Here is a 13,878-nt window from a genome sequence, read left to right as displayed (position 1 = left end):
GATTTCACACCTGGGCTCTTGGATGTCTCCTGCCCCTGAGAGGCCTGAGTGAGGGCCTCATCGCTCTGGGTCACCCTCAGCCCACCCTGAGGCCCCCCCCCTCCCCGGCTCCCTTCCTTCTTGCCACCCGGGGCCTACCTGGGGGGGCCCAGTGAGCAGCAGCCGCCGAGGGTGGCAGGCGCGGGCGCCAGAGGCGGGGTCTGGCTGGTTGCTGAAGTCGGCGTGGTGCTGACGAGCCGAGGTCCACTGCCGGTAGTAGAGGGACTGCTCCTCGCTGCTCATGTCCTTGTGTAGCAGCGGCCGCAGGGAGCTCACCCAGGCCACGTCGGCGTGTGGCAGCAGCGAGGAGGACGCGGGCGGCTTGCCTCCCCGCTGCGAGCCCAGCAGGCTATAGGCCGCTTTCGATAAGATCACGATGGGGGGCAGGGCGGCGTGCAGGCCCCTGCAGCCTTGGGGCAGCTGCCCGGGCCATGACAGGGCCCGGGGTCCCGAGGAGGAGGAGGAGGACGACGACGACGGCTTGGAGGTGGTGCTGCTGGCCATCTGGGGGCCCAGGGAATCACACTCCTGCTTCAGGGTCTCCCCGGCTCCCCCTGTGCCTGCGGAGACCCCTTCATCCAGGCCCATGCTGTTGGCCGGGCTCTGGAAGCTGGGGGTCAGCGACAGCTTCTGGGACCTATCAGCCGCGCTGGAAGAGCTCACCCCGTTCTCCATGATGGAGCCTGAAAGAGGACAACCCACCCGTGGCCATCAGCAGGACTCGGCTATTTATTCCCTGGCCCCCTCTCTGCACGGAGCCAGGCTGGACTGCCTTGTCTCCATGAGGGCTGCTCCCTCTCCTGGTGCCCCGGGGGGTAACTATACCTCCTTGTCCTTTTCTAATTCCTACCCCCAGCTTTGTAAAGCGTGTGATGTTATGAAACTCTCCTCTGTTACTTCGTTTGGCGATGTGGTCTGATTCATTCCAGATTCTGGACCAATACAAGCTCCCCAGCCAAGTCCTTCCTACTCCAGGGCACTTCCCTCCTCCTGGGGTCCAAGGGCCTCCCACTTCTGGTTGTGGAGAAGTTCCCCAGGGGGTAGCCACTTCCATGGATGCCCAAACCAGTGTGGGGAACCGGCTCCATGTGGCGAGGATGGAAGGCATAATCTATGCTCAGTGAGGTCTTGCTTTCCCCCAGAGGTCCCTGTGGATTTGGCCAATTCAAATATGTTTTCCCCTCTGATAGGTCCCACTCTTTGGTTTGTGGACACATTCAGGACTGAAAGCCCTCTCTGACCTGGGGTTGGTGCTCCCCGGCATGTAGGTCATATCCCAACCTCAGGAGATCCTAGAGGAATAGCCAGTAACCGGAGGTCATTGCAACCAAGTCACTCCACTTGCTCATCTGACTTTCGTGTCTTTCTGTCTTGTCTGAGAGCTTACCTTTCTCCCCACGTCCCTGACCTTTACAGCCTGCACACTTGGGGCAGTGAGCCTCCCCAAGGACCCCCAGAGTCCATCTAAGGCTGAGGGATGTGTGCTCAGTGGTGGGAGCATAGCCCTTAGCTCAGGTTGTCTTCAAAGGGAGGGCTCTAAGCAGCAGAAGGCAAGCCATTACCTTTGTGGTTAATGAGAGCAAGGCCAAGAATATGTGAGCCTTCTGGGGCAGCTCTGCAAGTGCAGGGAATGGAGGCATCTGATTATTTTATTTTTATTTAATTTTTTTCAAAAATGCTTTATTTATTTTTGAGGGAGAGTGACACACAGCATGAGTGAGGAGGGGCAGAGAAAGAGAGGGAGACACAGACTCTGAAACAGGCTCCAGGCTCTGAGCTGTCAGCACAGAACCCGACGAGGGGCTCGACCTCAGGAATGGCAAGATCATGACCTGAGCCAAAGTCGGATGCTTAACCAGCTGAGCCACCCAGGTGCTCCAGGAGGAGTCTGATTAAAGAGCCATGATGGGGCGCCTGGGTGGCTCAGTCGGTTAAGCATCCAACTTCAGCTCAGGGCATGATCTCACAGTTCATGGGTTCAAGCCCTGTGTCGGGCTCTGTGCTGATAGCTCAGAGCCTGGAGCCTTCTTTGGATTCCGTGTCTTCCTCTCTCTCTGCCTCTCCCCCACTCGTACTCTGCCTCTCTCTCTCTCTCTCAAAAGTAAATAAAACATTTTTAAAAAATTTAAAAAAGAAAGAGCCATGAGAACAACATAAACACCCCCTTGCCTCCCTGTCACTGATGCTGCTATCCACAAACTTTCAAATGTGCTATTTCCCCTTCTCTTCTGTTACTCTTTACTATTCCCTAAACCTGTTGGCTTTATTCTGAACTGGTCTTAGAGGAGCCTGGAGGGGGAGCCTGGAGCGGTGAGGTGAGCGAAGGTGCAGTCCTGACCCCTGGCTGAGGTGAGCAGCTCATGCTCTTCCAGGCTGAGGGTCCCTCTCAAGACACAAAGCCCCGTAGATGACTGCCTCTTTGACTCCCACAGTCATCCTGCCAGAATGAACAGACACACTCATGCTGCTTTTGACATGAAGTCGCGCGCGTGTGTGTGTGTGTGTGTGTGTGTTTGCATGCATGTGTCACGGTGATGGAAGAGAGGAGATGTGGGAAAGAGGAATGTTCATGGTGGTCTTCTCTGGTAGAGAGGGGTTTTCATTTTCATTTTTTTTTTATTTAAAAATTTTTTTTCAACGTTTATTTATTTTTGGGACAGAGAGAGACAGAGCATGAACGGGGGAGGGGCAGAGAGAGAGGGAGACACAGAATCAGAAACAGGCTCCAGGCTCTGAGCCATCAGCCCAGAGCCTGACGCGGGGCTCGAACTCCCGGACCGCGAGATCGTGACCTGGCTGAAGTCGGACGCTTAACCGACTGCGCCACCCAGGCGCCCCTCATTTTCATTTTTTTTAATGTTTATTTATTTTTGAGAGAGAGAGAGTGACAGGGTGCAAGTGGGGAAGGGACAGAGAGAGAGGGAGACACAGAATCTGAAGCAGGCTCCAGGCTCCAAGCTGTCAGTACCGAGCCCGACATGGGGCTTGAAGTCACAGGCTATGAGATCATGACCTGAGCCGAAGTTGGATGCTTAACTGACTGAGCCACCCAGGGGCCCCAATTTATTTATTTTTTTTAAGTAATTTCTACCCCCAACATGGGGCTCAAACTCATGACCCCCAGATCAAGAGTCACATGCTGTACTGACTGAGCCAGCCAGGCACCCCAGAGTTTTCATTTTTAATGTCCTCTTTATCCTTTGTTACATTCCCCAAGTTTTTTTCTTTTTTTACATTCTGCACGTTTTCTATATGGAGTTTTATTACTCTCCCAATCTGAAGAAAATGGAAATAGTGCTGCATTTGCTGTAATACAGTTTCTCAGAAGAAAGTTCATGCCAGGCACTGCCACAGGCCATACAGTAATGCTCTGAAAGGGGATGGCGGGCTGCATGGTGGGTCTGCACAGGCAGTGGCCCCAGAGTATACAAACATTTGCCGTTAACTACTTATAAAAGTCATTCACTCATTCCTTCATTCAAACAGGTAAACACTGTGCCAGGTACTGAGCCAATTAACACAAACTTACAGCTTTCAGATCTAGAAGGAAATGAGGGCTTTTGTGCAAATACCAGATGTATATTATCCTTGAGGTGATAAAAGGTAGAAAAGACTAGGGAAAGTGGTGCAGGTTAGGGTTTATAACATTTATTATACTTTGCTTATTACCAAGCTCTTCATTAAATGTTTACCCAGAGGAGAATTCTGTGACTGCTCTCAGTAGTTATGTTTTCCAAGTATCTTTGGATTGGGAACTGAGGTCTGGACAGGTTGCCGGAGTCCCTGAAGGCTCCTCTGACAGCCTTGAGAGGTGTGAGGGAGTAAGTGCCTCTGCCTCCCCTATGTCTGTCCACCTCCTCACTCCCATCCCTCACCCCTTGAGAGAGAAAAGGAAGCACTAACCTGAGGTTCCAGTGACAGCACTACTGTTGCTCTGTGGCCTCTCCAGGTCGATCAGCAACTCATCAGAGTCGTTCTCGCTGATGGTAGCTCTCTCCTGCTCCTTCCCACTAAGGTCCAGGGCAACAGCAGGCCCTCGGATGACCTCTTTGGAGACATAGCAGCAGGCCAGACCCACCTCCTGCTCCAAGGCTGTGCGAGTTAAATAGCTTGAGTCGATGAGCCGGAGGTCACAGTACTTCAAAGACCTATACAAAAGTAATGATGTTTTGGGTGAGTCCATCTGGCCTTGGTTTCAATCTCAGCTTTGTCACCTCCTAGCTGTTATGACCTCACAGCAGCCACTTCATTTTCTCCAAGTATAAAATAGAATAACAGTATTTGGCTCATATGGTTATTGTAAGGAATGAATGGATGGCACAGGTAAGGCATTTATAGCAATGCCTGACACACAGTGAGTATTCAACACATGCTGTTATTATTGTTGTTGCTGCCTTCCTGTCTGCAGGCCCTGGATTCTTAAAGGGGTTGGGAACAGCAGATTAAGAGACACTTCATCCAAATTAAAAAAATCCTGTTTGGAGGCACATGCTTTTCCTCTCTGCCTCTCTGTTTTGATGCATAAACACTTCTCACTGTGGCTATCTTCCATTCCCAAATTGCTAGGCAATCTCTGGAAAGTCAAAATAGTCAAGGCAGGCTACATTTCTTATATCTCTGAGGAAAATTATTCTCTTCCCCCTTGCTAAATGAATGAAATGGTTAAGCGTCAGCCAAGTTTTAACCATCAGCTTAGCTGGATAACTAAGGAAAAACGAGAAATAATTATTCATAATGTACCTGGGAAAGGTTTCTCCAAGAGGATCTTTGCCAGTTAGTATCACAATACAAGGCAGACCTTCTAAATCTTGGTATGTCCGAGGGGTCCACTCTTCTGGTTCATTTCCTCTCCAGGTCTGTAGAAAGGGACCCATATGATAAAATTAAAACCTGTTATTTAAGTTTCCACCTCTTAAAAGATTTCTAGGTCCACATTCTATATGCATTTGTGGTTTCAAATGACTTCCGGTGTGTGTGTGTGTGTGTGTGTGTGTGTATCATATATGTGTGTGTATACTAAATTGCTACTACAAATTGGCATAATGAAGCACTCTAGAAGAATGTGGCCTTTAGTTTTATCTCAGTAGGATAAAACAGAAGATCTTGGTATACATCATGCATTAGCCACACAAATCAAAGAAACATACAATGAAATACCCTGCCAGTGATGCAAACCTTACAGAAACCCTGGTTAAACTACCTGCCTCAAGAGTTTTAAATATATTTTCTTCATATAATGGACAGACTCTCGGGGATGATTAACTGAAAAAGACAGTTTCAATTATGACTGACAAATAAAAGCATCTCAACTCTATGAAAACAGATATTCACCAGAAAATCATCAAGTTAGCTACCCTTGATGGTTATTCCCACCCCCCCCTCCCCCATACTGACTGTCAAAATAAGTGGCAAATAATAATTGGCTTGGGGCTCTTAGAAGTCTCTCTCAAGAAGGCTAAAAATATAACCAAATCTAGACCAATCAAAAAAACAACAACGCTGACCCTTACTTAGAAGAGGAATGCAATTAGTTTTATGGTTCCAGAAATAATCTATTAATCATCAACTTCTGATACAGATTAACATATACACATATATACACATGTATATATATATCTTTAGTAAATGGAACGTCAATCAGTGGGAAGAAAAAAATCCCACCAACTTGAAAGATGTTCAAAAGTGAAAAGATCTTATAGATTTTTATTTTAGAGCAGAAGGAAAACAGACTATCTCTTAAGTAGATAAGATGGTTTCTACTACTTTTATAAAGTATCTAGTATCTATGCTTCATAACAGCTTTCTAGCAGGAATTATAGGAAATAGATTGACATTTCTGATAATGCTTTAGGGAACAAAGAGTAAGAAGTGAGGTTATTAAGTAATGCACACAATTTATTTTAAAAATAGGCTGGTACTTCCTTTGCCAAACACAAAAAGAGATAAAAAGAAATTTAATATGCAAGACATAATGTAATAGGGTTTGATTAATGATTTGTTGATGTCTAGATAAAACAGTCTTTAGAAATAAATATACCCACAATTATTCAAATAAAGTATATATAATTTGTAAACCGGGAGGCATTCTGACCTTGTTGTCCAGTCTTTTATCATATATTTGCATACCAGGGGGAAATCAATGGACCTACACAGATTTACAAATTTGAGAGACTCTTCTTGTCTTAGAAAAACCAATCTATCAAAAATATATATATTTAAAAAATATTCATTTTTGAGAGAGCAAGCATGAGCGGGGGAGGGGCAGAGAGAGAGATTGGGACAGAAGAGCCAAAGCGAGCTCTGTGCTGATAGCAAGCAGCAAGCCTGATGACAGGCTCAAACTCACGAACCATGAGGTAGTGACTCGAGCCGAAGTCAGACGCTAAACTGACTAAGCCACCCAGGCCCCCTATCAAAAATATTTTTTTTAATATTAAAAGAAAGGTATCTACAAGAATTCAGTTTTATATACACTGTCATGTCAAAATGAATAATAACATTATCTAATTTAAAATAAACAATTTTGGGAATAGGAATCATTTTACTTATAACCCTCACATTGGACTCATGATGTTCCTGACACTGAGGTTCTCCCTGAATGGATTTTCCTCCCAGAAACCATCCAGAGGTCATGGTTCCATCAACAATGAGGTCAAGTTATAATGATGGGATAAGGGATGTTTTACTCTACAAAAGGTTTATTTTCAAAAGATTATTAAAGAAATCTCATTTTTACTCTTGACCAATCAGAGCTAGCCAAACCACTACAACATGCTTTTCTGTCCCTCTGCTACTTCTGATGAATAATGGTCACAGTTCTTGGATGGAACATTTATTTATACTTTTTTTCATTTTCTTTATTTTAGAGAGAGAGCAGGAGTGGGGGGTGGGGAAGCAGAGGGAGAGAGAATCTTAAGCATGCTCCACGAAAGTGGAACCTGACGTGGGGCTCGATTCCACGACCCTGGGATTGTGACCTGAGCCAGAATCAAGAATCGGCTGCTCAACCGACTGAGCCACCCAGGCACCTCTTCACTGCAGAGCATTTAATACAAACACAAAAGACTGGGTGGGCACTGAGTTCCAAGGAAAAAATGGGGCTCAAGGCTAAAGAAATCTGATGAAAGCTTCACAAGCCTTCTGGAGAAACTGGCTTATTTAGATTTAAGCCTTGTATCCTTTTCTAGATTTAAGCCTTGTATCCTTTCAAAATGCTTATCATACTTGTAAGTTAGTCATAATACATAACAGGATAATTAGAGGGAAGCACAGAAATAAGGCCATCCAATTGGAGAAGAAGCAGAGGATGTTACTCAAGGCTACAGATAAAAGGCACACCCAGCAACCCATGCCAACCCAACAATGGTAAGGGAGGTTGGTGACTTAGAAATAAATGTGTGAAGCAGAAATCACCCGGCAAGTGGCAGTTTTGCTAAGGATATGAACATTTCAATAGGAGTGCATATTTTCACTTCCACACAAAGAGAGAGTATAAACAGGATGCATTGATGTAGTCCAGCAGTTTTGAGAATACAAAAATCTCTTTTGTGTGGTTGGTGACTGGCAGCTACTCATACAAATTGAGATATAACTTCTCTGAGAATTACTTGGGCCCCCCCTTAATGTATGGCATGCTCTCAGAACAGCGCTTGCAAAACAGCTGCTGTCTAAAAGCCCCAAAGGTAATTCTGATTGCTAGCAGCCAGTTAGGCCTCTTGACATTGGGGTTGTGAGTTCAAGCCCTACATTGGGCATAGAGATTACTTAAGGAAATAGGGAAGGGAAGGGAAGGGAAGGGAAGGGAAGGGAAGGGAAGGGAAGGAAAAGAAAAGAAAAGAAAAGAAAAGAAAAGAAAAGAAAAGAAAAGAAAAGAAAAGAAAAGAAAAGAAAGGAAAAGAAAGGAACCTGAGGTCTTGATTGTGGTTTTCAAACTATGACCCAGAGGGGCGAATTATTTAGGACCTGCTGATGTATACTGACTTGGTAATTGGCATTTCTGAAGACTGAACAAATGACCTAGACTATAAATAGCTATACTTGATTGGTGTCATGGAGGCCCAGAGAAGATTCTGCAGTCTCACATCCTTTTCAATCGTCTCCCTGCAATAGGTTTGTGAGGCTTCACACAGTGGCACTGATTATTTGCCTTTCCAGATTTTCCAATCATTAGTATCATTCAAATTGTCTCAAGACATATGTCTCAATGAATTATACTGTAAGAAGAGTTCAGGACTCTCATTTGTTATCCATCCTAGAAATTCCATAGTTATATGGTCTATAATCATCACTTAAAATTGTGAACACTAGGGGTGCCTGGGTGGCTCAGTTGGTTAAGCATCCAACTTTGGCTCAGGTCATGATCTCACGGTTCGTGAGTTCAAGCCCCGCATCAGGCTCTGTGTTGACAGCTCAGAGCCTGGAGCCTACTTCGGATTCTGTGTCTCCCTCTCTCTCTACCTCTCCCCATCTCTCTTTCTCTCTCTCAAAAATAAATAAATATTAAAAAAATAAAAAATAAAATAAAATTGTGAACACTGGGGTGCCTGGATGGTTCAGTTGGTTAAGCGTCCAACTTTGGCTCAGGTCATGATCTCCTGGTCTGTGGGTTCGAGCCCCACATCAGGCTTAGGTCATGATCTCACAGCTCATGAGTTCAAGCCCCTGTGCTGACAGCTCAGAGACCCTGGAACCTGCTTCGGATTCTGTGTCCCTGCTTCTCGCTCTGCTCCTCCCCCACTCATGCTCTGTCTCACTCTGTCCCTCAAAAATAAATATTAAAAAAGTTGTGAACATTATATCAACATATGAAATATAAATTTTGTTATAATTTCCGTTAAATTAAGGGTTTCTATTTTTAGATTTATTTGTTCTAGTTGCTTATCAAGCTAATACAAGATATTTTGTTTGCATTTTGGATTATTCAATTTAGGTTAACTAATAGAATACAATAAAAGGTTTACATTTGCAAAATGCTTTATTTTTTTAATTTCAATTTTAATTAATTAATTTTTTTAGAGAGAGAGAGCATGCACAAGAGCAGGAGAGGGGTAGAAGGAGAGAGACAGAGAAAGAGAGAGAATCCCAAGCAGTCTCCATGCTCAGCACAGAGCCTGATGTGGGGCTCGATCCCATGACCCTGGGATCAAGACTTGAGCATAAATCAAGAGTCGGACACTCAACCAAGTGAGCCATCCAGGTGCGCCGCAAAATGCTTTATGAACACGAAATAATATCTTCAAATTAGAGCTCCTGGAGATCATACAATCCAACTCTCTCATTTTGCAGATGAGAAACTGAAGCCCAGGATGAAAATGAAAATTCCCTAAGACTATGTGCTTTCTTTTCATCAAATTTGTGCCAAACTGGATTTTTCTTAACCCGACTTAGCTCAGGTTTTAGTGTGCAGGGTACACATACCATGCCAGTCTAACTCAGACATACAGTACACTTAGCTTGGTGTCATACGTAGATAGATATGCAGTTGTTTTATTAAATGCTTCCTAATAGCTAGAGCACATTGGATTATAAAGGCCCCCAGAAAAACCTGAGCAGGGCATAAAGGAGGGAGTTAAGTTAGTTGATTTAGGAATTCTGGCCCACCTTCTCCATGCCTAACAGGAGGGTTTAGGAGAAGTAGTCAGTCCCGCTGCCATGCGAGGGGAGGGGGCCGTGCTCATGCACTAAGCCCTCTGTAGTAGGCTTAGAGAAGTCAGACCAGCAAGCCTCAGGGCTGTGTCAAAGCAAGTTCAATGAAACAACAAACTGTTGAAGAATCCACATGCAAGAGGGTGGGGAATAGCTCTATATGAGTACTAAAGATAAAACAAAATACTTTACCGACTCTAGACCTGAGATGACAGGCTAGGTAGACAGAAAAGAATTAGTGAATTGATGGTACCCACAGAGGTCTGAGAGAACAACTTACCTTTTTTTTCTGAGAAAACAGATGGCCGTGTGCTAGATGCATCTTGAACAAGGTCAATAAACATGGGGTCAAATTGGGTCATCTCATTTTTGCACCTGCAGTTGGAGAGCATGGAAGACCAACTGCATGCACATGATAAAAAGGGGGCTTGACAGAATCTTAATAAACTGGCTTCCCAATTTGGGAAGTGAACATGTCCCTTTGTTTAGTCTTAACATTGTCATGAAGATCAAACCAACACATGTGCAAAACTCTATTAAACTCAGGCCTCTGAGCCACCTATGTGGGATTTGTAGAAAACAGAAAAAAATGGTATTTCAAAGGAGAGATGTCTGACCATTGCTGACCTTTAATCGTGCCACAAAGTGGGTTGCAACACTGAGTTCAGAGGCAGGGTTCCCAAGGATGATCTCAAAGCGGTACTGCAGCCCCAGCTTGTCGCGCACCTCCTGCAGCCGCTCCTTGGCTAACATCGCCAGCTGCACAGAGGGCACCCTGATAATGAGCATGTGTCCCCGCCCACTTCTGGTTTTTCCTGGGGAGCTGATGAGGTCATCCATAATGCTGAGTGTTTCTGGTGTGCTGTGGTCTCGGAGTGACGCCATGGTGGTGAGGGCCATCAGAGCCTCTGAGTACTGCTGGATGAGAAGGTAGCAGCGGACGACCATGCTGTGTAGCCTGGGGTACCTTCAACAGAACACAGGGAGCTCGCACTCAGGCAGCAGGACCAGCTGAGACAGCAAGGTCTTTGTGGGAGAAATACAGGCTAAGCATGGTGGGAAGGGGTCACTGGTCAATGGAAGGCTTGAGCTCTAGCATGACCTTGGAACCCACATCACTAGAAGGAAAAGCTGAGCTTTCAACGCCTGTGAATCAGAACCTGTTGGGATAGGCACAGCAAGCTAAAGAGGCTTCGGGATGGTCTAGCAACCCCTAGCTTCCCTGAGTGTGGTCTATGGACCAGCAGCAGCATCCAGTGGCAGTATCACCTGGGAGTTTGTTAGAAATGCCAAATTCCCCCACCCCAGATATCTGAATCAGAACTCACATCCTGACAAGATCCCCAGGTAGTTTATATACACATTAAAATTTGAGAAGCACTGGTCTTGTCAGGTTAATTGTTGACACAGTCATAATGGATCATTCCTGGATCCTAACCTCTTGGTGGCACTGAGTTAGCATGATGGTATTGTCAGCTTATTTCTCTGATACTTGACTACAGTAAAGAAAATTGAGACATGTTTGAAAAATATCAGAAATACAAATAATAATTATTACTAATAATTACTAATTTCAGGGTAGCCACTCCACAGACAGCAATTTATCTTCCAATAAAGAAGACAACTGCATCTTCCCATAAAGTGTACCTTGGTGCTGGAGAAAACTTGGAGCTGAGTGGGGAAATAGCATCCCCTAGTGGTGAAGCCTCCTATCACCTGAGCACTGCTTAGTCAAGGGAGCCTGGCAAATAGGGGTGTCCTTGAATCATCCCAATACCCATTGGTACCCCCACCCCACCCTGCCTGGACTGCCAAGTAAGAGGGTCACTTTGTTCAAATTGGAACTTTTTACAATTACAGAGCAGGCAGAAAATAAATCTCTCATTTGTGTGTTACTCCTCAGAAAGCCAGGCCTGCTGGCAGTTAAGTTCAAATGGACAAAGAGGACCCCCTTGCAGGCATGAAGAGGTGCTGGTCAAGAAAGGAGGTGCTGGCGAAATGAGGATGAGCCTGTGAACTTGCTTTCTGGTCGCCAGCTGGCAGCACATGCAGCTGGGTAGGCCATGGGGTGGTTTGCCTTTGTTCCACGTTATAATTCTATTTAAAGTAAGACAAGTGGTCTGCCAGGCGTGCACAGAAAAACCCAGGGTCAAATACCAATTAGGGTCATCAAACGAATAGCGTGGTTTTGAAGTGCTTTAGAGCTGGAGAGGACCGTGGATGGCCTGGTTTTGACCACTCCCCTTTCTACCAGAAGGAGGATGAGTTAAAAGGATGAGAGAAACCTGGCTACTTGCCCAAGATCATGCAACTGGTCAGGGACAGAGCTGTGTCTGGATTCATTCTGGTCTCTGACAACATTTCCTTACATTGCAAGGATTTGGTAGACTGGGGAAAAGTGAAGAAATCCTTCAGTTTACTCAATGCTGGGCAAGTTCTTCAAACACTCAATAAACTATAGCTAGTATTAGTTTGAGTGACTGGGTTGGAAGAAGTGAGCACACAAGATCCATGTTTAAAGCTTAATGTTTTTTGATGGGCCAGGTAGGAAAGCCAAAGTTAGAATACATGGTAACTTTGATCCATAGGCATTTAGATCTCATACTCTGAAAGAAGTATGAATTTAGAAGTGAATAGTCTTCACAAGCTGTTATATTTGCACTGAACTGTAATTGTTGTTTTGTAAGTATTACCAAGGTTGTAAGAGAAGTTGACAGGATTGACTCTGAATGATATTACCAGAACGGAGGGTACGTTCCAAGCTGGTAGATGAAGCCAGTGGGTGGGAAACACTTAAAAGGGAGACTCATGGGATGATTCTGGAAAGTAAGATCACATGTGCTGTGGAAGGATTAATGTCACAGAGTCGGTTAAGTCTTCTTAAATCCCACAGCTGCAAAAACATAAAATCCTACTCCAAGGCTGTTCCTTTTCTTGACACAGTATAATAACTCTCTGGATAGGCTGTATCTCCCTGTCCTCATTTTTAATCTTTCTTTTTTCTTAGCAAAGTTATAGGGCAGGTTGTTAAATAGGTGGCTTATGATCAACTGGGGCCAGTTTGAAGAATGAAAGCTACTAAAAATTAGAATGTGCCTCATCAAAAAGAGTCCAACTGCCCCCATCACTGGAAGGTCAGACAGACTATTGCAGCGGAGGGCAGGGAGGGCCGTGTATTAGGTTACGTAAATTCTAATGCCTCTGTGATGCTTCAAGTCTATGATCCAAAATCAGAGAGAAAAAAATAGGAAAACTCTTTACTCTTCTGGAGTTTGACCTGGACTTGGGGAATAAAAAGAAAGCAGAAGAGACAGAAAAGTAATGATCTTTAACTCCCAAGGTCAGGGACTGAAGGAGACACCCTTGGAACTGAACTCACTTCAATGATCTAATTGCTCCTAATTTTCTCCAGTCTATACTCCCACTCTCATAGTAAAGTTCAGTTTTTACTGAGTCATCTAAGGGTACTTGCCTGTGTGAATAGAGGAGGAAAGAGGGGAAAATGAAAAAGTGTAGGGTATACGGTGGGGGAGGCCACACCTCAGAGGAACTGGTCTTTAATTAGTAAATCCCTCTGCCCATCTAATCCCCTGGTAGTCACATGCTTGGGAGATGACTCAGAGCATGAAAAGTGGAGCATGATAAGTCCCACTTTGGGTCGCTAGTTTCCTTTGTTAGTCTTGGATGATCACAGAAAACCTATGTGAGTAAAAGGTCATCTTAGGTGATGTTATTTTTATTCTGCCTTTGCATGGGATCTGCACAGCCGGTGCTCCACCAAACTTCCTGTGACAGTGACATAAGAGACTTTCGGCTATTTTAGATACACAAGTATGGCTAAAGTAAAAGTTGAAGGTCCTTACTTACCTTTCCAAGAGTGTGTTCACCATTTTTTCAAAAGTCTCATCACATCTCAAAAGTGGACTTGTGATTCCCCACTGTAGAGACTTACTGTATTCATTCAGGCCAAAGTACAACTTCTCCTCACAGCTCATGTCCTCCTGATTCAAAACAGAGCAAAATCCAGTGAGGAGAGGATGCAATGTGTCTTGTTTTCTAGGGATGGAGAAATCCCTGCAATATATTATTTCCTGGAAGGTTAAAAAAATTGTGAACAAGTGATACTATATCAAACTAAAAAGCTTCTGCACAACAAAAGAAGCCTCAACAAAATGAAAAGGCAACCTATAGTAT

At 44.7% G+C, this 13,878-nt stretch overlaps 1 protein-coding gene across 15 annotated transcripts in view; it reads right to left on the bottom strand.

The window, feature by feature from the left end:
• The window catches only part of GREB1L (GREB1 like retinoic acid receptor coactivator), a 279,671-nt gene that overhangs the window by 22,033 nt on the left and 243,760 nt on the right, over nt 1-13,878 (bottom strand). For all 15 annotated transcript variants that reach the window (XM_053206245.1, XM_053206238.1, XM_053206241.1 and 12 more), the window contains 5 exons: nt 13,552-13,685; nt 10,312-10,651; nt 4,780-4,895; nt 3,943-4,187; nt 139-722 (listed from right to left, as the gene is read on the bottom strand). In XM_053206245.1, the coding sequence (XP_053062220.1) occupies nt 139-722; nt 3,943-4,187; nt 4,780-4,895; nt 10,312-10,651; nt 13,552-13,685 (1,419 nt within the window). The remainder of the gene's footprint in view (nt 1-138; nt 723-3,942; nt 4,188-4,779; nt 4,896-10,311; nt 10,652-13,551; nt 13,686-13,878) is intronic.

Source organism: Acinonyx jubatus, chromosome D3 (assembly GCF_027475565.1).
Source record: "Acinonyx jubatus isolate Ajub_Pintada_27869175 chromosome D3, VMU_Ajub_asm_v1.0, whole genome shotgun sequence".
NCBI lineage: Eukaryota > Metazoa > Chordata > Mammalia > Carnivora > Felidae > Acinonyx > Acinonyx jubatus.
The sequence above is the reverse complement of the archived record's forward strand: the minus strand, read 5'-3'. Positions and strand labels throughout refer to the sequence as shown.